The following is a 26,678-nucleotide window of genomic DNA, read 5'->3' as shown; positions in this document are numbered from 1 at the left end:
CGCTTCAGTTCTCTCCCCAGAGCCACACCCCCCGGGGGAGTGGCTGTGTATGAGATTTTGTCTGTTGGCCCTTTAAGAGGGCACCCGGGTATCTAGCAGAGTGGGATCCCTCTCTGGCCGACAGAATCCCACTGATTTTCACGGCCAGATGTTACGTGGGCGCCTCCTACGGGATCTAGTGCTTTGGGCTGGGAAGCCCAGTGTGGGGTTGAGATCCCACACCCCACAGGTGGAACCTTCGCAGCAGGGCTATCCCTCCAGAGCCTCAGCCACCGCCGTGGGAGTGGGCCCAGCCCTTCTCACGTCTCAGACCTTCCTATCAGCCCTGACGTGGCTTCTTCTCTAAATCCCTGGCGATCTGGCTTCTGTTCAGCTCGTCTCCAGTTGACTCTTCAAAGTTGCTTGTTCTGTATTTCAGTTGTAACTCCAGTTTGGTCCTGGGAGGAGGGAAGAGTAACTGCCACCTCCTCTGCCATGATCGTGGCCCCCAGCACTGAGGAAGCAGAGGGAAGCTGTCAGAGTTACCCCCGCTGGGCTTTTTAATCCGTTTTCCCGAGGCTTCTTCCGTGCTGGGGTTTCTACCAGCTTCCCCAGCTTCCCGCTGTGGCTGGTGGGCGGTTCCTCATCTTTCATTTACTTTAACCTTGTTCCGCTTTGCAAGGAATTCCTTTTATTAAAGTCCCTTATTTTAACCTCTAGGAAGAATTCTGTTTCCGCCTGGTATAAGGGCTCTCTTCTTACTAGTAAATTTATTCTTAAACGTTGAAGTAGTAGAAGACATGTCTGTCATGTGCGTGTTCAGGCCTCCAGACCACAGTAACAGCTATTTTTATTACTTCTTCCATTCTGCACTGTTCTGTCTAGAACACCTCACGGGCAGGATTGACTTGGGTTGGGAAGAATTTTCATCCTCCTGAGTCCTTGGACCATAATACCTTCTAATATTATTTTGTTCCTGCCGAAACCGGTTTGGCTCATTGGATAGAGCGTCAGCCTGCGGACTGAAAGGTCCCAGGTTTGATTCCGGTCAAGGGCATGTACCTTGGTTGCAGGCACATCCCCAGTAGGGAGTGTGCAGGAGGCAGCTGATCCATGTTTCTCTCTCATGGATGTTTTTAACTCTATCCCTCTCTCTTTCTCTCTGTAAAAAAAAAAATCAATAAAACATATTAAAAAAAATAATATTGTTATTCTGCTCCTACCATCATGTCTAACAAAGTTCTGTTTGCCTCTTCCTATGGTCGGGTGGGTTTCCACCGAGCAGCATCCAGTGGCAGCATCCACACAGGGTTGCCATGGTGACACAATATTAGGAATTGCATAGCACAGCATGCATCCCGCGTGGTGAAGGGGATTTCCCCGGGAAAGAGAACAGCAACTGATTTACATTTATCGGCTCCAGAGCTCAACCAACGCTTCCTACAACGTCAAAGCAAGTAGGACCGAAGGGACCTCAGCTCCAGGATGCAGACCCAGCCGTTGCCGGGAGCGCTGCTGATCAGCGCGCACGTATCTGAGCAGCTCTGCGAAGAGCAGCGACTGACTCAGCGCCCGCCCGGGAGCCTGTGGGTGGGGAGAGTGCTGAGTGGCACACGGAGCTCGTCTGCTTCCCGATTTCCGTTTCTGTAAAGTTGCTGAGGAGTCACAGTGCCCAGACCCAGCTTCACACTCTGTGCGGACGGACGCTGCTCCGGGACCTGCGCTGCCCCTGACCCTGACCGCCCGGGAGAGCTGCTCACCTCCGGCCTCATGCTGCCGTGGCTGCTGCTGCTGGCCCTCGGTGGGTGGAAAGCTAGAGCAGGACTGGGTGGGACCGGAGCAGGACCACCTGTGCGTGGGCATCTCAGCACTCTTTTACTTATTTATTTACTTAAAAAATATTTTATTGATTTTTTTACAGAGAGGGAGAGTTAGAAACATCGATGAGAGAGAAACATCGACCAGCTGCCTCCTGCATACCCCCTACTGGGGATGTGCCTGCAAACAAGGTCCATGCCCTTGACCGGAATCGAACCTGGGACCCTTCAGTCCACAGGCTCATGCTCTATCCACTGAGCCAAACGGGAAAGGGCTATTTATTTACTTTTTAAAGTTTACTTTTGTTTTATTTTTTTATCCTGACCCGAGGATATTTTTGAGGATATATTATCGTCACCCGAGGGATATCCATTGTCTTTTAGAGAGAGTGGAAGAGGGAGAGAAAGTCAGACAGAAATATCGATGTGAGAGAAACACATCGATTGGCTGCCTCCTGCATGCACCCTGACCAGGGCCCAGGAGGGGAGGAGCCTGCAACCGAGGTATGTGCCCTTGACCAGAATCGAACCCGGGACCCTTTGGTAGCAGGCCGATGCTCTAGCCATTGAACCAACCGGGCCAGGCCTCAGTGCCTCTTTCAGGGCACAGGTCTCTCTGCTGGGTGGGTGCGAAGGGGCTTCAGCTTCTACTTCAGGACCAACAAGCATTGTGCATTGGCTGCCTGGCACAGCAAGGCCCCGGGCAAACAGCGGACTGCAAACCTCTTTTCCAAATGCTGACTCCTCCTTCCTTTGTTCCACATTCAGTAATGCTCTGGTCTCTGGGAGCCTCCTTTATCGGACAGCAGAGAAATGTTCTGTTTGGGTAAACTCTGTTTCCAGACCACTGACACACACTCGGCTTCCACCCCCCTCCCATGCAAGACACCGCAGTTTTCTCCGATCTCTGCCTTTCCTAGACTTACATTTTGGCGAGGCTTTGCAGTCCTGCTGGTTGTGGCTTTTGCTGATAAAGATGAGTCTAGTATATGGATGCAACCATAACGCCAGACCTAGAATAGGGAGTGAGGGAGGAGCAGGGTCCATGATGTCTGAGGAGACACCTCCATCTCCTTCCTGGCCTTGCCTGGCTTCTGTGCTGCCACCAGGCAGGCAATGTGTCTCAAACACAATCACCTGTCTTATAACATCTGGAAAGGTGAGGTGGGAGAGGAATAAGTATATCGGGAAGCATCTGAGAATTTGCCTGCAGAGCAGCCAGCATCTGGTAAGGGTTGTTTACAACAACTGATACGGGGGATGAAGGACGTTTATAAATTGTCAGGCCTGTGCACTGGGTTCTGTGGGAGAGCTGTTTGTGAGAGAGGGAAGGAAAGGGGGATAAATGAAGGGGGGAAGCGGGAGGAAGGGTAGAGGGAATGAAGAGTGGGGATAGAGGAAAAGCAGGACGCAGAGAGTTGCTGGGAAAGCAGTCAGGGAGGGGCGGGTGTGTCTGAGAGCATGCCCATCCTGGTGCAGCACTAACCTCCCGCCTCTTCCCGCACAGGCCCTGCCGGCGTCCGGCCAGGTGAGTCCTTCTTTTCTTTGCTCTCTGAGATCTCTGGGAACCATGGGCGCTCGCTCTCCCAGGCAACGGAGGCACTGCCTGTTCCAGCCTCTGAGCGCAGGGCTGCAGGGATCGGGCCCAGAAGTGGGTGAAAAGAGTAGGGGCCAGGGCCTCACCCCAGTCCTCGCGTGGTACAAACGCTCCAACCTCACCTTCTTCTCTGCTTGAAAGGCAGGAAGTTATTTTCTCTTTACGCGTAAGCCCCCGGACAGAAAACAGGTTTGCTATGAAGGGAAAGCAAACCATGTGATGTGCTCTTGAGAAGGCACGCTCCCGGGTACGGCCACAGACACTCCCAAGCCCCGCCAGAGCAATGGAGGCAGCGGGGAGACACACTCCCTGTGATGGAGGGAGTCAGAGGAGCAGGAGTGCTCTGCCTCACACAGGACGGCCCCTCGACATTCTATTCGGATTGCAAGCTATCCAGGCACAACTCGTTTTCCATTATTATTATTGTTATTGTTATTGTTGTTATTATTATTATTTAAATATGTATTTATTGATTTCAGGGAAGAAGGGAGAGGGAGAGAGAGACTGAAACACCAATGATGAGAGAGAATCATGGACCAGCGGCCTCTTGCATGCCCCCTTACTGGGAATCAAGCCCACAACCTGGGCACGTGCCCTTGACCAGAATCAAACCCTGGACCCTGCGGGCCGCTGGCCGACACTCTATCCCCTGAGCCAAACCGGCTAGGGCTCATTATTATTAAAGTTATAATGTAATAAAATATAGAGGAAAACTTGGTTTTACTGTGTATTAGGCTGGAAAGTGACATTTTCTTCTTTAATCATTTATTTGGGAAAGTATCCTATTACGGGGAGGAGACATACTATTATAGATCTGGTACATTTTTATGCCTGACTATATAAATTGTATTATCATATATCTGCAGTAATTTTAAGCAGGAAAGTTATTAACACATTAGAGGGCCTCAGGGTCAGCCTCAGACACTCCAGTAAACTTCCTGAAATTCCGGGAAAATGTGTATGAATGTGCATTTGCCCTTCTTCCGGGGACCAGGTGAAATGCCAGCATTAAGGGCCATTTGCCTGGATGTCTTACGGACATATTCTTGTTCCAGGCTCAGGACAGTCAGGAATTCATCATCTGTCATCTCTCTCCAGCCCTGTCATTCTTACCAAATTGGTGACATAAATCTTAACTATTTTCAAATATTTGTTTAATCAAGTTGGTTTTGAGAAAAACCTCGCCCAGTATAAAAAAAAAAAAAAAAAAAAAAAAAAAAAAAACCCTAGAGAAAGGAAATGTTGGGCCTTCATGAGGGCTTAAGATTTCTCTCTCTTTAGTAAGAATGAGTGCCCCCGCCGGTCACTGAGACCGCCCCGTCTAAGAGCGGGACTTTCCAAGTGGCCAAAAGGTACAGAGCCGTTGTCTCTGAACTGGTTTGACCACTTTGCTCTGTCAGGAACCAAATGTTAGTCTGTGCCTCCAACATATTGTGCTGATTCCTATATTGAAATATATATATTTCAATAAAATATATATATATTTCAATAAAATATATTAATATATATATATTATAATATATATTAATATATTTTATTGATTTTTTACAGAGAGGAAGGGAGAGAGAGAGAGAGAGAGAGAGAGAGAGAGCTAGAAATGTCGATGAGAGAGAAACGTCGACCAGCTGCCTCTTGCACACCTCTTACCAGGGATGTGCCCGAAACCAAGGTATATGCCCTTGACCGGAATCGAACCAGGGACCTTTCAGTCCGCAGACCAACGCTCTACCACTGAGCCAAACCAATTTCGGCTGAAATATATTTTTAAAAATAGGTTAAAATCACACACACAAAAATGGAAAGATGAGAAATGTTTGCTAGACTATGGAAGTTCTAAGTGTTTTCTCCCACCTCCTTTTGGATTCTGCTTTGGAGATGGGATCTGAAGTCCATGAGGAGATGGTGTCTGTTCTGAGACAAGCCCCTGAGAGTGGGTTCTGCTTTTCTCTGCACACAGTCCCGGCTGGAGGAATACCGGGCAGGCAGCCCTCCCTGTTCTCCGCCCTGGTTCTCTCTTCCTCCCTGTGCTCCTCCAGGCTGGACACTTCCTTCCTTCCTTCTTTTTTGAAAATCTCCACCTGAGGATATTTTTTGTTGATTTTAGAGAGAGAGAGGAAGAGAGCGGGAAAGGCAGAGGAACATCAATGTGAGAGAAACACACTGATTATTTGCCTTCTGTCTGAGCCCTGTCCAGGAGCCCGTGACCAGAATCGAACCTGGGACCCTTCGGTCCACAGGCCGACTCTCTATCCACCAAGCCAGACCGGCTATGACACTTCCTCTCTCTATGCTAAAGGGGCATGGTCTATGGGTCAGGCCTGGGGTTAGGCATTTTATTAGAGCACACACCTTCCCTGAAATTTAACCCAGGTATTACAATTCCAAATTGATACTGGAATCTGAATTTCTAGCTCAGTTGCCATCTAAAAAATCCCCTGCCAATGCCCGAGGGTTCAGGGCGGGGTCACCAAGCTCTGTGATGGCTTCCTCTTCCTCCCTTTGCACAAGCTTTTTTTTTTTTTTTTTTTTTTTTAATACATTTTATTGATTTTTTACAGAGAGGAAGGGAGAGGAATAGAGAGCTAGAAACATCAATGAGAGAGAAACACCGATCTCCTACTGGGGATGAGCTAAGGCACATGCCCTTGACCGGAATCGAACCTGGGACCCTTCAGTCCGCAGGCCAACGCTCTATCCACTGAGCCAAACCAGAAGGGCTGCACAGGCTTGTACAGAACAGTCCACCAGCCTCTCTCCCAGCTTCTAAAGCTGCTGATGTTTCCTGCGAGGGCACATCCACTACCACGTGCTGCTCCTTAGCTCTCTGCTGACCACGCTCCCCCGAGGGGAGGCAAGGACTCAACAAGTAGATTCCCAGAAGCCTCTGCCAAACGCATTCCCGTAGAAAATTCTAAATGACTGCCATTGTAGACCCGGGCTGATGCCTTGGTGGCCCCGGTGGTGCCATCTAGGAAGAGTGACAAAGGGCCGAGTCTCAGAGATGAGAGACGCAGAGGAAGTTGACCTCTGGGGACAGAGGTCATCTGGAAAGGATATAAGGAGATGGAAGTGGAACTGGTTTACATGCACATTTAGTCCAGGATATTGTTGGTACTTGAATAAATCAAAAACAGACATGAAGCCAGCAGGATGTGCAGAAGACAAAAGATGTCTGTGAAATAGAGCTCACCTTAGCCGGATTGGCTCAATGGATAGTGCATCGATCCTTTGAAGGGTCCTGGGTTCGATGCCAGTCAAGGACACATGCCTGGGTTCCAGGTTCGATCTCCAGTAAGCTGGTGGGGGAGAGAGGGGTACAGGAGGCAGCCAATCAATGATTCTCTCTTATATTGATGTTTCTCATTGATGTTTCTATCTCTCTCTCCCTTCCTCTCTGAAATCAATTAAAATATATATATATTTAAAAAGAGAGAGAGAGAGAGAGAAGAAATAGCACTCACCTTTGCTGAGCAGGGAAGCCAGACGAGCCAGGAGATTCCAAGGAACCTGTGGCTGCTGCAGGAACAGATGTTAGCGTGGCTGGCGCAGGGCGTGCCACGTGGCTCCAGGCAGTGTTGCATCTTTTGCAGACTGGCTCAGCATCAGTCTGCAGCGCCATGCCTACGAAGGAGACAGGGTGGTTGTGAGGTGCTCTGGAGAAGAGAATGATAAAATAAAGAAACTGATGTACTACAAGGATGGATCTCAGATAGACAGCTACTCTAGCGCCTCGAGCCACACCATTTCCAACGCCAGACCCAGGGACAGCGGCTCCTATTTCTGTAAGGCAGATAGGACAAAATTTTTCTTCTTCACCGGGACAGAAGAATCAAGCTCCCGATGGCTCACTGTGCAAGGTGAGGGCCTCACGATTCAAGTGGGAAAGTCTGGGGAAAAGCAGAGCCTGTGTGGGAGGCCCAGGCTGCAGGGCAGAGGAGACCGCCGGAGAGGCAGAGATTAGGGGTGTCTGTGTGTGGGGGAGTCCGGGGCTGTGTCCCGCTCACTGGGGCTGAGAAGACAAGGGACTTCTCAACAGGAGCTCCACAGCTCCCTGACTGGTCTCTGTTTAATTCTTCCCTGCAGAGCTGTTTCCGAAACCTTCCCTCACAGTCAGCTCCTTGCAGCCCATTGAGGACACCTCGGTGACCCTGTCGTGTGACACCCGCCTCCCCTCAGACAGGGCAGGGACCCAGCTTCGGTACTCCCTCTTCAGGGACAGCCACACCATAAAGCTCAAGAGCTCCTCCAGCTTTTGGACCTTAGCATTACGGCAGGAGGACTCCGGCAATTACTGGTGCGAGGCAATGACGTCATCCGGCAGTGTCTCCAAGCGGAGCAGTCAGACCAACGTCCAGGTGCACAGTGAGTGTCAGTGGCTGCGCTGGCGGGGGAGCTGCTGTCCTCAGTGCTAGAGGGACCCTCTGAGCCTCAGAAACCTCTGGAGAGGAGAAGTCTAACAGAAACGTGCTGAGTACAAGGCGCTGCTCAGAGCAGTGTTGTATTCAGTGCTCCCAGAGCCCTGTGACATGCCGGTGTGAATAGTGTCTGTAAAGTAGGTACCGTTATCCTTCCCATTTCACACATGAGGAAACAGGGCACAGAGCTGTTGAGTGACCTGCCCAAGGGAACACAGCATGTAAGTAGCACAATTGGAATTTGAACCTGAGCACTCTGGTGGCAGTATATACCCTTAAAAAAATTATCTCTCTCTCTCTCTCTCTCTCTCTCTCTCTCTCTCTCTCTCTCTATATATATATATATATATATATATATATATATATAGCTATAGCTATATTTATCTCCTATCTAATAAAGAGGGAATATGCTAATTAACCATCACAAAGATGGCGCTGCCCACAGCCAATAAGGAGGGAATATGCTAATTGATTGCCCTGCCCTCAAAGATGGTGGCACCCACAGCCAATAATGAGGGAATATGCTAATTGACTGCCATGCCCTCAAAGATGGGAGCACACACAGCCATAAGAAGGCAGTGCCCAGTCCCCTCAGCCTCGCCTCGGTGGCAGGTGCGGCAAGGCTGGGCCCACCCCCAGGCAGGCCCAGCTGTTCCGCACGCTTTCCTCTGGAGTTCCTCAGACTCCTCAGGCCCGCAGCCACCCAGGGCGGGCCCAAGACATAGGCAAGCCTTGTGGTGGCTGCCCAGCTGCCCAGGGCTGCCCGAGGCTCAGGTAACCAGGACCAGCCGAGGCTTGCCTCCCACGACTGAGGGTTCCCAGACTGTGAGAGCGGGCAGGCTGGGCTGAGGAACCCCTGCTCCAGTGCATGAATTTTCATGCACTGGGCCTCTAGTGTGTGTGTGTGTATATATATACATATACATATACATACATATATATATATATATATATATATATATACATATACATACATATATATATTTTTTTTTTTTTTTTTTTTTTTTTTTCAGTGAGGAAGAGAGGAGAGAGATAGGAAATTTAATGATGAGAGAGAACCATTGATTGGTTGTCTCCTGCAGGCCCCCTATTGGGGATTGAGTCTGCAAACTGGGCATGTGCCCTTGACCAGAATTGAACCCAGGACCCTTTGGTCCACAGGGAAATGCTCTATCCACTGAGAAAAACCAGCTAGAGCGGTATATACCCTTTTATCCACCTTGCTATACTTCCTACCTCAACTATGCCAGGGGAAAGTGGTATCATAATAGTGACCAATTGTAGAATATCTGCAGTGTAATAGTTGCTTTATACAGGTACTAGAGGCTCAGTGCATAAAATTTATGCATTGGGGAGGGGGTGTCCCTCAGTCCAGCCTGCACCCTCTCCAATCTGGGACCCCTCGAGGGATGTCTGACTGCCCATTTAGGCCCGTGGGATTAGGCCTAAATCAGCAGTCAGACATCCCTCTCACAATCCAGGACTGCTGGCTCCCAACCGCTTGCCTGCCTGCCTGATTGCCCCTAACTGCTTCTGACTGCCAGCCTGATCACCCTCTACCACTCCCCTATCAGCCTGATCAACGCCTAACTGCTTCCCTGCTGGCCCAATTGCCCCTAACTGCCCTCCCCTGCAGGCCTGGTCCCCTCCAATTGCCCTCCCCTACTGGCCTGGTTGTCCCCAACTGCCCTCCCCTGCAGGCCTGGTCCCCTCCAATTGCCCTCCCCTACTGGCCTGGTTGTCCCCAACTGCCCTCTCCTGCAGGCCGGGTCACCCCTAACTGCCCTCTCCTGCCAGCCATCTTGTAGCAGCCATCTTGTGTCCACATGGGGGTGGCCATCTTTGACGACATGGAGCGGCCATCTTGTGTGTTGGAGTGACGGTCAATTTGCATATTACTCTTTTACTAGATAGGATACCTATTGTTATGAAAAGTCTATGAAGTCGGTATGATTATCCACCCTTTATCGTTAAGAAAACTGCTGCTCAGAGAGATGAACTGACCTACCAAGATCACGTGGCAGAGCTGGGTGAGGACTGCGCAGCCTGTGCTTTCCCACCATCCTTCTGTCCCACGTGCATCCGGAGGTCAGAAGGGAAAGATCCCTTTGGGCTGCAGCCATGAGAGAAGGCCAACAAGTGTGCAGGAAGTGAGAGGTCAGGTTTTTAGAAGACCGGGCTGCAGGGTGCGCTTGCCTGAGAGCCCTCAGCATGCTCCCTCCTCCCGGAAAGCTCTCCTCTGCATGAGAACTGTCTCCCACAATCCCACCTGCCACGGAGCTCAGCCGCTGGCCCTGGCCGCCCCTCCAGGCCCTCACCTGTCCTCTGGTGTTCCCGCAGGAATCCCCGTGTCCGGCGTGCTGCTGGAGACCCAGCCCCAGGGCGGGCAGGCCGTGGAAGGAAAGATGCTCGTCTTAGTCTGCTCTGTGGCTGAGGGCACAGGGGAAACCACGTTCTCCTGGCACCGAGTGGACACCAGGGACAGGCTGGGGAGCAAGAGTCTGCGTTCCCGGAGGTCAGAGCTGAAGATCCCCAGCGTCAGGGAGAGCCACGCCGGGGGATACTACTGCGCGGCTCAGAACACCGGGAGCCTGGTCCACAGCGAGGTGCTGAACATCACCGTGAAAAGTGAGCAGCTTCCCGCGGGGGCCAGTCCCCTGGGCTGCAGTAGGATGTCCCGAGGGTGACCAGGAACAGGGCCAGGAAGAGGCTGAGAGCCCCGGAGGGTTGTCGTGGCGATGATGATGGTGGTGGCGGCGGCCGTGGGAGCAGCAGCATTAGCAGAGGAGCTAAAGAAGGTGGACAGTGGGAGGAGCAGCAGCATTAGCAGAGGAGCTAAAGAAGGGGGGCAGTGGGAGAGACCAGGCAGGCAGCGTGGCATGGCCAGAGGCACCGTCTTCAGACTTGCTCACCAGAAGTTGTCAAAGCCCTTCTGAAACGGTCTCTGCAGCGCTCAGTAGGGAGGTGTGGCCGTGGGAAAGGATCCACGGGCTGGGAGATGCTGGGAGAACACTCGGGTGGGGTACAGTGGGGTGAAAGCCGGTACCAGCGGGAGAGACCCTCTTTGATGGACCCTTCACCTTCTCTCAGTCCCAGCATCGCACCCTGTCCTCACCATCAGTGCTCCTGAGGCCCGCGCCGCTATCGGGGACACGGTGGAGCTTCAGTGCGAAGACAAGAGAGCAGACCCCCCTGTTCTGTACTCGTTTTATCACAAGAATGTCTCCCTGGGGAGCATCTCAGTGCCTTCCGGAGGCAGAGCGTCCTTCAGCCTCTCTTTGACCAGAGAACACTCTGGAAACTATTCCTGCGAGGCCGACAATGGCCTGGGGGCCCAGCGCAGTGAGGAGGTGGCACTCAACGTCTCAGGTAGGACATGAGGTCAAGCAATGGCTTATGTGTCCTTGAATTTCCCTGTCCCTCAGGGAATCAGAGTTCAACTAGAGCAAGCATGTCAAACTCAAAGGCTAACCCGGGCCAAATAAACAAGGTTTGAGTTTATGTGGGCCGCAAAAAAACCCAGAAACTTCAATTTTCACAGAAACGCAGGTTTATTTCAATAGAGACTTGCTGAATACAAAGGGCTGAAATAAATGAGTCATTGTTAACATAAAGTACTAAAGCATTTTAATAAAATTAATTATTTTTTTCTTGGACATCAACTTACCAGTCACTGAATAACTGCACAAATTAATAAGCGTCATGCAAATAAACCTATTTCTCTTGTTCTCCAAAAGCAAAATATTTCCTGTTGCGCACACCAAACAACTCAGTCCAAGATGAATGGCATGGACATCCGCTGCTAAAATATTCACTGCTAATATTAGGGGAGAGAAATGGTGCGTCTGCGCGTAAGGGAAATGAATGCAACACGATTATAGTAATCAGTCATTAGTGAACGCTGTAGTTCCTTATTAATAATTATGCGTAACAGGATATTATAAAAATTAAGTTACAACATTTTTATTAAAACGCTTCTTACATACCGTTATGTTGGCTGGGCAGCAAAAATACTCATTGTGGGCCACATGTGGTCCGCGGGTCAGGAGTTTGACATGCTTGAACTAGAGTGTCTGTCTGTTCTCTTAGGCTTTCTTTCCCAACAGTATCACTGGCCTGCCCCTTGCCCTTCCGGTGACCCTTTTACTTTACATCATCAGGTGTGTGTGAAATAGATACTATTTGTAGGGCACTTTGCTGGGATAAATTAGCATTGAAAGTGGGGCATGGCCCTGGCTGTTTTGGCTCAGTAGATAGAGCATCAGCCTGTGGACTGAAAGGTCCCAGGTTCAATTCTGGTCAAGGGCATGTGCCTTGGTTGGGGGGAACATCCCCAGTAGGGGGTGTGCAGAAGGCAGCTGATGATGTTTCTCTCTCATCGATGTTTCTAGTTCTCTAGTCCTCTCCTTCCTCTCTGTAAAAAAAAATCAGTAAAACACATAAAAAAATTTTTTGAGAAAGAAAAGGAAGAAAGAGAGGCATGGCTACATCCTGAGAGAGGAGGGAGGTCCCACTGAGAAAAATAGGGACACTCAGCTCAGTGGGGAAGAAGATACAACTAAGCTTTATACATACGTAGGAAAAGGCAGAAAAACCATGAACAAACCATATTCTGGAATTGAAAACATTACTGGGATTTCCTCATTTACTCTCCACAACAACACTCATTTTGCTAATAAGATTTAGACTAAGTCACTTGTCTGAGGTCGCAGGCTAATAGGTCACACACAAAAATGAAACTTTAGGCAGGGGCTCCAGGAATCAAGAAACTTTGCTCTTTGCTACTCTTTTTAATACATCATAATGGTCATAAGATCTATCTTTAATTTATTATTGCAAAGTACATTTAATAGGTTTATCAGTGGGGAATAATTATTGAATTCCAATGTAAACCCTTCTTAGCATCCCGTCATCATAGGTAGTAGGACATGCAATTTGCTCATACTTTATTTCAATATTTTGAATTCTCATGTGTGTGTTTCCTTTCTTGAGCTATATTTTAATCTAGTTTTGGTTTCAAGGATAGGTTAGCCTCATAGGAATGATTTCAGAAGCTTTCCATGTTTTCTGTACTTTGCAGCAGTTAAAACATTATTTGAATTATCTACTACTTAAAAATATTTGGAACTAGGCCTAACAAATTTCTCAGCCTGGTAGGTTTTTACCTCCATTATAAATCTTTTTTCCTTTTCCTTTTCAAATTTCCTACCCTTTAAAAAAATAATTTGGATACTTTTGCTCAAAACTTGGGGCAATTCAGCTTGGTGTGGCTCAGTGAATGAGCGTCAACCTATGAACCAGGCGGTCAAGGCATATGTCCAGCTTTCCAGCTCAATCCTGGTGGTGGGGAGGGAGGGAGGAGTTGTGGGGAGGGGGGAAGGGAGGGAGGTAGAGGTATGTAGGAAGTGGCTGATCAATGATTCTCTTCCATCATTGATGTCTCTCTCTCTCTCTCTCTCTCTCTCTCTCTCTCTCTCTCTCTCTTTTCCTCTCTGAAATCAATTAAAACATATTTTTAAAAACTTGGGGCATTTTATCTAGATTTTCAAATTTATCACATAATGTTGACCATCATACTATCTAATAGTAATTTTTAAGTAGCTTTCATATTTTGATTATGCTCTCTTCACTTTTATAGTTTGTGTGATCTCTTAGAATTTATTAATAAGATTTTCCAGAGACTTGCCTATTACATTGCACTTTTTAAACAGCCAGAGACTTGCCTATTACATTGCACTTTTTAAACTAGTATTAGTGTTAAAATCTATTTGGCTTTTGGTTTTCTGATTTATTTATTTCTCTTTTATCTTCACTAAAACTTTCCTCCTTTTGTTCTATTTGATGTTGCTCTTTCTTTAATTTCTTAAGCACATATAAAGTTTCCATCTTTATTTGTTTTCTTAGAAATGCATTTGTAATTTTATTTTGACCACAGAACACTTGGGAAGCGATTCCTGTGAGGCCAACTAGGATCAGAAATGGGCGTGGCTTACTGTGCAACTGGACGCAAGCGTGCTGTCTTTGCCCGTTCCCCCCCCCCCCTCCCCCCCCCCCCGCCCTGAATTTCTCCACTCGCTCAGTTCTCAGACAGACAGGGCTGACCACTGATGACAGCGCTGGGCTTACCTCCCTCCATTCTGCTAGAGGTCCTAGAGAAGAATTTTTTTTTTTTAAATGATTCCAACTTAAAACCAACCAACCAACCAACAGTAAACAAGCAGGTGGAGATGAGAGATGAACAAGACTGAGTCACATGCTCACCCCGCTCCCTCTGCAATGAAACCGGACCTGTGGTGGACACAGTGTTCCACAGGGTCCGGTGCATTTTCAAAAGGAAAACGAGTAACTCAATTGGCCAAAAGTCCTCCCCTGTTCTCCATTTCTAGGAAAGATCTCACTCTGTCCTTTTCTTTCCCCAAGAGCCCATGAGAATCAAACCATAAATCTGTGTGTCCCCACATTCCTTTACTGTCAGAGAGCAAAGACCCTTCCCTGTGCTCTTGAGTGGGGGCGTTTGGTGGGATGGGGTGTTGCTATGAGATGATCGTGCAGTGGGACAGAGCCAAAACTCAATACTCCCTCTTTCACAAGCCCCTTAGCCCAGACCACACACACAACCACCCACAAACCCTCTCTCCTAACCATGCGAACTATTACATAACATAAACACAGTTCTGAACGCTCTCTGCTCCCTTCTGTTTTCAGAGCCCCCACCCAAAACCCGCCTGGTGAATGGTGCGCACCCCTGTGAAGGGCGAGTGGAGGTGGAGCGGGCCGGTCGCTGGGGCACGGTGTGTGATGACGGCTGGGACATGAAGGATGTGGCCGTGGTGTGCCGGGAGGTGGGCTGTGGTGCAGCCAAGCACACCCCTGCAGCCGTGTTATACCCCCCGCTGGCAGAGGACGCCCAGCCTGTGTTCATTCAGGTAGCCCGGTGCAATGGGACGGAGAAGGCCCTGGCTGAATGTGAGCAGGAGGAAGTCTTCGACTGTGGGCATGACGAGGATGCAGGTGCAGTGTGCGAAGACGTGTGAGGGCAGGGCCTGGGGAATGGAAACCGGCTAACCCAGCCCTGAGGCCCTTCTCTACGCTTCCACCTCCAATTCACCCTACTGCTCATCATTGCCCCTTCCTCCTCCAGAAACACCATTCTGCATTGGCATGTGGTCAGGATACCACCATCCTATCTAATAAAAGAGTGATATGCAAATTGACTCTACCTCTGCTGTACCCACAAGCCACACCTACTAGCCAATCAGGAGTGGGTATGCAAATTAACCCAAGATGGCTGCAGCAGGAGGCTTGGGTTTCCCCGGCAGTGGAGGAAGCCAAGCTTTCTGCCTGCCCTAGCAGGCCCAGCCTCTGCTCCAGGCTACAAAGTTTCAATTATAGAAGATAAAAAAATCCCAACAAAAATAGCTGTGGCCATGGAATGAGCAGAAGGCTTGGCTCTGCTCAAGGCTACCAAGTTTCAATTATAGAAGATAAATAAATCTCAGATACCAGGGCCTCCACTTGGGTCAGGGGGTGGGGGTGGGGTGGCTAGCCTGCAAACCACCACAGGCCCCTCACCCAGGCAACACCATGCCCTAAGAGAACCTCCACCCTGATCCAGAACACTTTTCAGGGCAAACCAGCTGGCCCCACCTGTGCAGCAGGCCTCTATCCTATCTAATCCTATCTATTAAAAGACTAATATGCAAATTGATGGTCACTCCAACACACAAGATGGCTGCCCCCATGTGGACACAAGATGGCTAACCCAAGATGGCCACCGGGGAGGGCAGTTGGGAGGGACCAGGCCTGCAAGGGAGGGAAGTTGGGGGCAATCAAGCCTGCAGGGGAGGGCAGTTAGGGGTAAGCAGGCCGGCAGAGGAGGGAAATTAGGGGCCACCAGGCCTGCAGGGAAGGGCAATTTGGGAGGACGCAGGCCTGCAGAGGAGAGCAGTTGGGGAGACCAGGCCTGCAGGGGAGGGCAGTTAGGGGCAATCAGGCCAGCAGGGGAGCAGTTAGGCGTCGATCAGGCTGGCAGGGGAGTGGGGTTGGGGGTGATCAGGCTGGCAGGCAGAAGCAGTTAGGAGCAATCAGGAAGGCAAGCAGGTGAGCTGTTGGGACTACCAGTCCTGGATTGTGAAAGGACTGCCCATTTAGGCCAGATCCTACCTGTATCAGGCCTAAACGGGCAGTGAGACATCCCTCGAGGTGTCCCAGATTAGAGAGGGTGCAGGCTGGGCAGAGGGACACCTCTTTCCCCGTGCACAAAATTCGTGCACTGGGCTTCTAGTTAGCTCATATTAGGTTAAATCCATGGCCATAAATAACCTTACTATACATTCTATTATTAGCCCATAACTGCCATCTCAAAAGACAAAACATTGATATATTAATGGCCATGAGTTGGAGCATAATGCCAGGAAAATAATTAAGAAACTGTAGAATGACACAACTTTAGTTATTTTAATCCAGGTCATACTGCATACCAACCTTGAGAAAAAAAGAACAAAGTTGGAGGTATCATGCTACCTGATATCAAACAATGCTGCAAGAATATAGTAGTCAAAACAGCATGCTACTGGCATGAATATAGAAACATAGATCAATGAAAAAGAGTAGAGAGCCCAGGAATAAACCCATGCCTGTATGGTCAATTAATCTATAACAAATGAGGCAAGAATATACAATGGGGTAAAGATAGTCTCTTCAATAAATAATTTTGGAAAAACTGGACAGATGCATGCAAAAAAATAAAACCAGACCACCTTCCTACACCATATACAAGAATGAACTCAATAGATTAAAGATATAAATGTGATACTCAAAACCACAAAACTCCTAAAAGAAATCATAAGCTGTATACTCTCTGACATTGCTTTTTGTAATTTCTTTTTACATTAACCAATGTAAAACAAAGGGCCTCAGGGCTGGGTAAACAAAAAATTTTAAACAAACAAGACTACATCAAACTAAAGACTTTTTCACAGCAAATAAACCATCAACAAAATGAAGAGACAATCTACTGAATAGGAGAAAATATTCGCCAATGATACATTCAATAAGGGTTTAATATTAAAAATATATAAAGATCTCACAATTTAACACACAAACATAAAAAATACAATTTAAAAATTGACAGAAGATCTGAATATACATTTCTTTTTAAAAAAATATATTTTATTGATTTTTCACAGAGAGGAAGAGAGAGGGTTAGAGAGTTAGAAACATCGATGAGAGAGAATCATTGATCAGCTGCCTCTTGCACAACCCCTACTGGGGATGTGCCCGCAACCAAGGTACATGTCCTTGACCGGAATCGAACCCAGGACCTTTGCAGTCCACAGACCGATGCTCTATCCACTGAGCCAAACCGGTCCCAGCTGAATATACATTTCTACAGCAAGGCATAGACACATGGCCAGTAGACATATAAAGATGCTCAATATCACTAAACACTATAGAAATGCAAGTTAAAACTGGAACTCCCATTTGACCCAGTGATCCCATTTCTAGGAATATATCCCAAGAAACCAGAAACACCAATCAGAATGGATATATGCACCCCTATGTTCATAGCAGCACAATTCAGCATAGCTAAGATTTGGAAACAGCCTACGTGCCCATCAGCAGATGAGTGGATTAGAAAACTGGTACATCTACACAATGGAATACTACGCTGCTATGAAAAAGAAGGAAATTTTATTATTTGCAACAGCGTGGATGTGGACTGGAGAGAATTATGCTAAGCGAAATAAGCCAGTCAGAGAAAGACAAATATCACATGATCTCACTCATATGTGGGATATAAGGAATAACAAACTGATGAACAAAAACAGATCCAGATACAAGGAGCAGGGGAGGGGGGAGGGGCGGTTAGAGAGCAAGCAAACGACTTGTATGCATGCATCTTAGCATGATAAGCATGACCAATGGACACAGGCACTGGGGGGTGGGGGCCTGCTCTCGGGAGTGGGAGTGGTGGGGAAAGGTGTCAATAAGGAAAAAGGAGACATAATTAATACTTTAAACAATAAAAAAAATTACAAGTTGAACAGTTGTACTTACCAAAGGTTCCTTTGCTCAGCACACAGAAATGCCTGAGACGCAGGCACTGCATCGGGGAGGTGGGTGCAATGGCAGGAGTGGGGGAAGCGGATGGGGGGTGGTCAGGGACGGAGGCTGCAGACTCCGCTGTGGCCCAGCCACTTAGTGGTGGAGGAGTAGGGCTGGGACCCTCACACTGACCCAGGGGGTAAAAAGGGGAGAAGCGCATCCCCACTGGAGAAGCTGGGTCCCTCTCTCCCTCTCTTTGCAGCAAAACCCTGTAGCGGAAGCTGCGACGTGTTCAACAGCCCAGCCCCGCAGGGGCCATGACTACTGAGGAGGCAGCACCGCAGACTTGCGGGTCCCTCTCTACTCCGACCCCTGAGGGTGGAATTTGGTTGAGGCCGTGGGGAAGCCTAGAGTAGCTCATTGGGGTCAAACACAGGCGACCTGCACCGCCACCGCCAGGCACAAGGTATTTCCCATGACTGAGGTGGCATTGCCCTCTGAAGATCAGGGCAGCGCTGGTAGTGTGGGTAAGAGAAGGGAAAATTTTGTGCTATAGCACCACCTACTGGAACAGCAAAACACAAACAAAACAAAACAAAACACATCTATCCATCTGCTAAATTGCCATGAACCATTCTAGAATGTGTAATAAGTGAATAATTTACCAACGGTCCTGGTTAAATATTGGGAGGGATAAATGATTAAGCTCCAGATCTTTAAAAAAAATTTCCGTAAATAAGTAATTCTGAACAGTCACAATGATCTTTGTGAATGACTCATTCATGCCGTTACAGAACCGCAGTCTGGGGTAAATCCCTCACGCCGCCTGGTTTACTGCTGAGGTCTGGAGCGGGTGGGATGAATTCTGCCAGCCAGGCCTCCTGCCCGGTGCCCAGGGAGGAGGTTCCTGGAGACAGCTCACCCTCCTTTGTCACCTTACCAGAGTGTGGCCAGAGGCGGGCTGGCCTTCTCGGCCACCTGGAGATTTGTCCTCAGGGAAGCTGTGGCAGCCAGAGTCCTTTTCCTACATCCTCTCAGGGGCAGGCTCTAGCACCGCCTGCATCCCAGGCTCTGCGCTAAATGCTGGGCAGCCCAAAGCAGACCTACGCCCCTGTGAGCTGTCTAATAATGGAGGAAAAACGGACATACAGTGTGATCGACGCCATCTTAGAGCGCTGGCCGAGCCCCTCTGGGAAGTAGCTAACTCAGCGGGAGAAACGGAGGAAGACACGAGGGTGATGTTTAAGGGTCTTCACTCTGTCAGAGAGGCCTGGGTCCAATGCAGTCAAACTGGGCTTGGCTGTGTGTGGTGACAATGAACATGAGACTCTCCTTGGCTCACAACCTCAGAGACTCGCTGAATTCCAGTGAGGACTCTGCTCCACGTCACCATCGTCCTTTCCTCAGGATCTGGCTCCCGGAGCTGCCGGTCAAAAGTGACCCTTCCACCGGCCCATGTGCTCAGTGGTTAAGTGTCAACCTATGAACCAGGAGTTCATGGTTCAATTCCTGGTCAGGACACATGCTCAGGTTTCAAGCTTGATCCCCAGTAGGGGGTGCAGAAGGCAGCTGATCAATGATTCTCTCTCATTAGATGTTTCTATCTCCCTCTCACTTCATCTCTGAAATCAATAAAAATATTTTTAAAATAATAATAAAAAGGTGACACTTCCACTGCCATTACATTGTCCAGAGAAAGTTATATAGCTGTGCTTGAATTCCACTGAGACAACTTAGAGAGAAAAGATATATATATATATATATATATATATATATATATATATATATATTATTGTGGGTTTTTTTTTAAAGCACACCTAATGCTTTCCCCAAGTGTAAACTTTGACCCTTACTGATTAACCATGCAGCCATGGAAAATCACTAATATCTTCTTTATCTTTTAATTACTTTGGCTATGAAATGAGTATAATAATAAAACTATTATTTTTCTGAGGATTTAAAGAGACCACCTGTGCCATATATTTAGTACTGTGCCTGGCACATGCTAAGTGCTCTGTAGTTCGGTTAGCTGTTGTTATTACAGTTTTTACTATCAGTAGTAGAACTACTAGCAGTAACGCTAGCAGCAGTATCGTAGCAGAAGTGGACAGAAGAAGCTGTTAAAGAGCGGGTCACACCCACAAGCACACACACACAACATGTGTATCTACACTGACCTTCGCAGGTGACCTTGTCCCAGGATGACACTATTCTCCCAATGTCCTCTCGCCATCACCACCGGCACCTTCAGCTGGAGGCAGATGGCGGACCGCAGTGCAGCAGGCCAGAGCAGCTCCGCCTCCGGCCCCCCACACATGTGCTCAGCCTTTGCCTGCACACTCACCCCCTCCATACCAATGCATCGCCAGAGCGACAACAGCACCTGAAACCTGAGAGTCCCCGGGGCTCAGGATTCCCTCCAGGCCCTCACTGCCCTACAGGACCCAGACCGCCACCTGGGGCTCACACCTACATCTGGGGCCCGGACTATCATGGCAGAGCCGAGAAAATTATCCCGGGGCCCAGGCCTCAAACACAGAATCCAGACTTGTATCCCTGGTGCACCTCTCAATTTGTAACCAAGACCACCATTTCTGTAACCCAGGTGTCCAGGTGAGATACCAAACCACCCCCAGGGGCCCAGAAGTCCCTCCCTGGCCGGAAAGGCCAGACCACCTGAGTGACAACAGCACCTGAGACCCGAGAGCTGAGCAGGGTCATCTCTTGACTTCCCCTGCCATACCCGGCCGTGGACTTTCCTCGCCAGCTGCCACCCCCTCCAGCACCGAAGCTCTTGGGCTTCCTTCCCAGAGGCCAGAGACACATCTGTTCCTGTGGCTCTCACATCAGCACCGTGTGCCAGGGAGCAGAGGAGGGAGAGCATGCCAACTGCTTGTTCTCTGCGAGTGTCTCGAGCTGAGGTGTAGGGCGCGGGCCCATTGTTAGCAGGAGAGGCCTGGACTGTTGATCACTGAGGCTCCCCTTTCAACGTTCATGGGAGCCAGGAGGCTGCATGAGCGGATTGTTGTTCAGATTAGCAAGCGAACCGTTCCAGGCCCCCGGGTCAGGGCCCTGCCTGCTCGGCCTGAGCAAGCCTGAGGCGGCTGGGAGCTTTGTGTCCCGCTCTGAAAAAGAAGAGATTTCCCACCCCTCGTTGGTGAACTAACCCACACTCGTTCACAGCACCGCGTGAGCACGAGTGAACTTCATTCCGTTCACTCCACAGCCTGGGACTGAGCGAGAAGCTGTGCAGGGAGAGGTGGGTACTCCGAGATTCCCACTGTGCAGCTCGTGCCTTCTGGAAATGTGCTAACTATTAGGGGAGATAAGACGTAGACGTCGTGAAATTGTAATGTAAAGCAAAAGGCGTTAAATATGTCAATGGTTGATAGTAGAACAGCAGATCTCCGATGATACACACAGCAGATAAAGGAAAGGCCAGGACATCAGAAGTTTCCTTACCCACATTCCAGCCTTGGAGACATGGTTCTAGCCTTGGACATGGCAGGCACTTGGGGGGTCAGGGGCGATCAGGGTCTGAATACTAGGCAGAGGAGAACAGACAGCTACCCGGGTGAGGACAGTGGGACAGGAGATAGAATGAGAACAAGCCTGTGAGGGTCAGAGTCCGTCTATGTGCCTCTCTCATGTTTCCAGAAGCTACGGAGATCTAGGCCAGGGGCTCAGAGCACAAAGATGGGAAACTGACCAGCCTTTTGTTCCTCCATGTAACAAGTCTCTCATCAAAATCAAACCAAGTATTTGTTGCATATTGACTATGTGTCATGCACAGGATTAGACACTCATTCTATTATTTAATTCACTTCTCAGAGCAACCCTTCTGATGTGCCTTTTAAACCCTACTTCCAAGATGAACAAAATGAGGATCAAGGGAGAAATTGACACACACATGAGTGTCGAGTGAGAATATACAACCAGGCCTTCACTCTTTTCCCCTTCCAATCAGCCGTGCTCCGTAGGTGGCCATAATAAACCTTCTTTTAAGATTTCCTTTATTTTCCAATGACAGTTGACATACACTATTATATTAGTTCCAGGTGTACAACGTAGTGATTAGACATTTATATACCTTATGAAGTTCTCACCACAGTAAGTCTAGTGCCCACCTGATACCACGCATAGTTGTTAGAATATTAATAACTATAATCCCTGCGCTGTGCTTTCCATCCCTGTGACCATTTTGTAACTGCCAATGTGTACGTCTGAATCCCTTCATCTTTCCACCCCCTCCTTCAACCCCCTCCCATTTGACAACCCTCAGTTTGTTCTCTGTTTCTATGAATTTGTTTCTGACTTGTTTGTTCATTTATTTTGTTTTTTAGATTCCACATATAACTGAAATCATATGGTATTTGTCTTCCTCTGTCTGACTTATTTACTCAGCATAGTACCATACCCTCTGAAGTCTAGATCCATCCATGTTGTTGCAAATGGCAAATTTCATTTCTTTTCTTTTTAAAAAAATATATATTTTATTGATTTTTTACAGAGAGGAAGAGAGGGATAGAGAGTTAGAAACATTGATGAGAGAGAATCATCGATCAGCTGTCTCTTGCACACCCCCTACTGGGGATGTGCCCGCAACTAAGGTACATGCTTTTGACCAGAATCGAACCCTGGACCTTTCAGTCCATAGGCCGACGCTCTATCCATTGAGCCAAACAGGTTTAGGCAAATTTCATTTCTTATAGCAGAGGAATATTCCATTGTATAGATGTACCACACCTTCTTTATCCATTCATCATCTATCGATAGGCACTTGGGTTGCTTCTATTTTAATGTTTGTATTGATTTTTAGAGAGAGAGGAAAGGAGAGAGATAGAAACATTAATGAGAAAACAAACAAACAAAGAACAGCATCAATCAGCTGCATCCTGCACGTCTCCTTTGGGAATTGAGCCCACAATCCAGGCATGTGCCCTGGCCTGGAACTGAACCAGAGGCCTCTTGGTTCATGGGTTGATGCTCAACCACTGAGCCATACCAGCCAGGCTAGGTTGCTTCTATATCTTGGCTATTGTAAATAATCCTGCAATGAACATAAGAGTGCATAATATTTTCAAATTAGTGTTTTGGATTTCTTTGCATATATACCCAGAAGTGGAATTGCTGGATCATGATGAAACTCTTTTTAAAGAAAGGTATATTTGTATTGATTTCAGAGAAGAAGGGAGAGGGAGAGAGAAACATCAATGATGAGAAAGAGTCATTGATCAGCTGCCTCTGTATGCCTTCCACTAGGGATGAAGCCCGTAACCCAGGTATATGCCCTGACCGGGAATCAAATCATGACCTCCTGGTTCATAGGTAGATGCTCAACCACTGAGCCACGCCAGCTGGGCTCATAGTGAGACTCTAAAAACACATTAGATCATGTTGTTCCTCGGCTTAAAACCCGTCAATGGCTCCCAGTCCCCAAAATGAAGTCAGATCCTTAGTAGGACATACAAATCCCTCTATATTGCCGGTCCTCAACCTTATATCCCATCAATCTCTGCCTCGTTGTCTGCACCCAGTAATTAGAAGGACTAGCATTTATCGGGCATCTACTTGCAAGCACTTCACAGACATTGACATGTTCACCTCATGACGACCTTCAAAGACAGATTCTATTATATCCCCAAATTATGGTTAAGAAAAATAATTCAGCCAAAACCGGTTTGGCTCAATGGATAGAGCATTGGCCTGCGGACTGAGGGGTCCTGGATTCTATTCCGGTCAAGGGCATAGTGCCTTGGTTGCGGGCACATCCCCAGTAGGGGGTGTGCAGGAGGCAGCTGATCCATGATTCTCTCTCAATCGATGTTTCTGGCTCTCTATTCCTCTCTCTTCCTCTGTAAAAAATCAATAAAATATATTTTTTAAAAGAGAAATAATTCACAGTGGTTTCATAATTTGCCCAAGGTCACACAAATCTTGCAAAGCTTGGAGCCATGCCCAGGCAGTCCAGTTCTAGAGCAGAAATGCTGAGCTTTCTGTGATTCTTACACACAAAACAGCTGTCTCAGACTTCCGTGACTTGACTTACATTCTTCTTTCTATCTGAAATGCCATTCTCGTCTCTCTTCCCCTGAATAGAAATCAAGACGTAATTTAGTGCTTATCTTTTCCAAGCACTTTTCCCTCCTCAGTTAAGTTAGAGTTTTTACATTTTTCTAGAATGCATTGCTATAGAACCCAGTGAACGTCTTTGTGTGAGCATCTTTATGACACCTGCTTATGTGTCTGTCCCGTTTCATGGGTTTAAAGCACATGTGTCAAACACAAGGCCCGCGGGCCAAATCCAGCCCGCCAGGCCTTGCAATGTGGCCTGCACCGCACTGTCATCACTGCACTCCGCTGTCAGTTTATGACATTGTCAGTTTATGACTGTTCAGTAAACCATTCGGCCCGCGATTTAGGCTGGATTTTAGATTTTGGCCCCTTCTCTGATTGAGTTCGACACCCTTAGTTTAAAGCAATGGAGGACAGCCCCTACCACATTTATCAAGAAAAAAGCTTGGCCCACTTCCCCCTCCAGCTGCCACTCATTCCTTTCCTCCTTTTTACAGCATAACTTCTCTAATCACTGTCTACAGTCACTGATCAAGAGAAGAACCCCGCTGAGCCCGGCACGAACAGCCTACAGATCCATGGGCTAAATAAATGTTTGATTTTTACAAAATGTCTTGCCTTACATTCTTTCTTGAACCCACATTAGCCAGGTCTCAAACCCCATTACACCATCACGAAGGTTTATGTCAAGGTCACTCAGGATTTCTTCATGTCAGTTCTCATGTTGACCTACTGTCTCGTCTCAGCCTTTGACACAGTTGACCACTCATTCCTCCTAGAAATTGCCCCTTCCCTTGGCTTCCAGGACCCCACACCCACCTGTGTTTTTCTTGACTCTTTTTCAAAGTCTCAAGACTGGTACCCTCTTTTTCAAAGTCTCTTTGCTGGTACCCTCTGAGCTCTCTGACCTCTCAACGTGGGAGTGTCCCCAACTTCAGTCTCTGGATCTTATCTACGCTCATGTGTTAGATGATTTCATCCGGTCTCATAGCTTTAAATTCCATCCAAATGCTAATGACTCACAGACTTATATCATCTGCTCACATCCTGTACTGAATTCTAGGTTCCATTATCCAACTACTTACCAGCTATCTCCAGACATGTAATACACACCTCAAACTTAACACGTCCAAAAACTAGCTCCTCATCTTCCCTCATGTCCTCCGAGCTCACCTGCCCAGACCTGCTCCTTCTGGATTCTTTTCTCTCTCAGTCAAGGGCAGTGGCTCATCTTTCCAGCCACTGAGGCCATAATCCCAAGAGCCGTCTTTGACTCTGCTTTCTTTCACCTCTTACCTCTAATCTTTCAATGAATCATATCCATTGTCTTCAAAATACATCAGGATCCATCGCCTTCTAGCAACCTCACAGCTCTCACCTTCGTCCAAGCCATTCTCACCTGATTGTTGAGCAGTCTTCCATGATCTCTCTCCTCTGGCTATTACCCATGGCAGCCAAAATGTTCCTGTTAAAATATGTCAGGCCATGTCATCATCATGCTTCTGTTAACACTCCCATCGGCAGCACATCTTATTGATATTGAAAGCTCAGTGTCTGCAATGACCGCGAAGGCCCCCATCTGCCTTTCCGGCCTCTGACTTTCTGATCTGTCACTGTTCTCCTCGCCTTCTCTGCTCACCCTCTTTGCTGTTTCTTAGACACAGCAGAAATGTCCCCACCTTACAGCCTTTATGCGTTTATCTCTAGAATGCTTTCTGCAGGCCGGCTGGAGTGGTTCAGTGGTTGAGTGTTGATCTATGAACCCCGAGGTCACAGTTCGACTCCCAGTCAGGACACATGCTTGGACTGCAGCCTCTATCCCCAGTAGGGGGCGCGCAGGAGGCAGCCAATCCATGATTCTATCTCATTACTGATGTTTCTATTTCTTTCTCTCTCTCCCTTCCTATCTGAAATCAATACAAATATATATTTTTTTTAAATAAAATGTTTTCTTCAGATTGTTGCATGTCTAACTCCCTCACCTCCTTCAAATTTTTATTAATATCACCTTTTTGGTGAATCTTTTCCTGGCATAATTCTCCTAGCACTTCCTATTCCTCTTTCTGCCTTAGTACTTACCTTCTCAGTACTTATCATTATCTTACATTATATATGTTATCTTACTTGTTTACAATATGATCTATTTCCCCTTCCTAGAGGCAGAAATTGCTCTTGTCTGCTATTGTTTCTCCAATGCCTTAGCACATAGTAGGCACTCAATAAATAGGAGTTGAATGAATGAATGAATGAATGAATGAATGAATGAATATATATAACCCTAGCACCTACACACTCAGTAAGCCTTTATGGAACTGAACAAATCCTCTAACGTCCACTCTGTTGTGGTGTTTCAGCTAGCTGCAGACTCTCAAAGCACCACCTGCCACTTCCTTCCCATGTAAATACAGAAACATAGCCCCGGGGCCAAAATTAGTTTTGCGTTCTCCTGTGTAAGCGGGCTGCGGTCCCATCTATCAGAGAGAGCAGACATGGACAGGGATGTAGTTCACTCACAAATGGAAAAAAGAACTTGAAAACCAGTTACTTGATGATCAAAGTTCTGGAAAAATGTTCTCTTCAGGAGGAGAGAGGCAGTTTCTCACCCACCTGGGAGGACATAGCTGGTTCACTGTGTTTCTCTCTGAAGTTACGGCTTTCCAATCCTGCCAGCAGCCGCCGAGGGAGCACTGCCTTTTAGAGCGGGGCCTCCAATTCCGAAAAATTAATTTTAAATGGAGACACATTACA

The 26,678-nt window shown here is 47.9% G+C and overlaps 1 protein-coding gene across 2 annotated transcripts; it reads left to right on the top strand.

The window, feature by feature from the left end:
* Window positions 1–1,657: 1,657 nt before the first annotated feature.
* LOC311613281 (Fc receptor-like protein 2) lies at window positions 1,658–15,021 on the top strand. Of its 2 annotated transcripts, XM_084866982.1 has the most exons (7): window positions 1,659–1,780; window positions 3,304–3,324; window positions 6,984–7,250; window positions 7,477–7,755; window positions 10,149–10,436; window positions 10,899–11,177; window positions 14,514–15,021. In XM_084866982.1, exons 1-7 carry the CDS (start codon window positions 1,750–1,752, stop codon window positions 14,840–14,842), a joined length of 1,494 nt encoding a protein of 497 aa, XP_084723108.1. In that variant the 5' UTR covers window positions 1,659–1,749; the 3' UTR covers window positions 14,843–15,021. The 2 variants fall into 2 exon arrangements, with proteins under 2 accessions (XP_084723109.1, XP_084723108.1); XM_084866983.1 differs by lacking the exon at window positions 6,984–7,250 and having other exon boundaries at window positions 1,658–1,780.
* Window positions 15,022–26,678: the final 11,657 nt, after the last annotated feature.

Source organism: Pipistrellus hanaki (assembly GCF_964339955.1).
Source record: "Pipistrellus hanaki genome assembly, chromosome: 18".
Classification (NCBI taxonomy): domain Eukaryota; kingdom Metazoa; phylum Chordata; class Mammalia; order Chiroptera; family Vespertilionidae; genus Pipistrellus; species Pipistrellus hanaki.
Note: the sequence above shows the minus strand (reverse complement) of the source record. Positions and strands in the feature narration are given on the sequence as shown.

Excerpts from the sequence above, each read along its gene's own strand:
- LOC311613281 (XM_084866982.1), top strand. The coding sequence starts at position 1,750 with ATGCTGCCGTGGCTGCTGCTGCTGGCCCTCG. Across the intron at positions 10,437-10,898 it reads GCTGAACATCACCGTGAAAA|TCCCAGCATCGCACCCTGTC; the intron begins GTGAGCAGCTTC and ends ACCTTCTCTCAG. Across the intron at positions 11,178-14,513 it reads GGTGGCACTCAACGTCTCAG|AGCCCCCACCCAAAACCCGC; the intron begins GTAGGACATGAG and ends TTCTGTTTTCAG.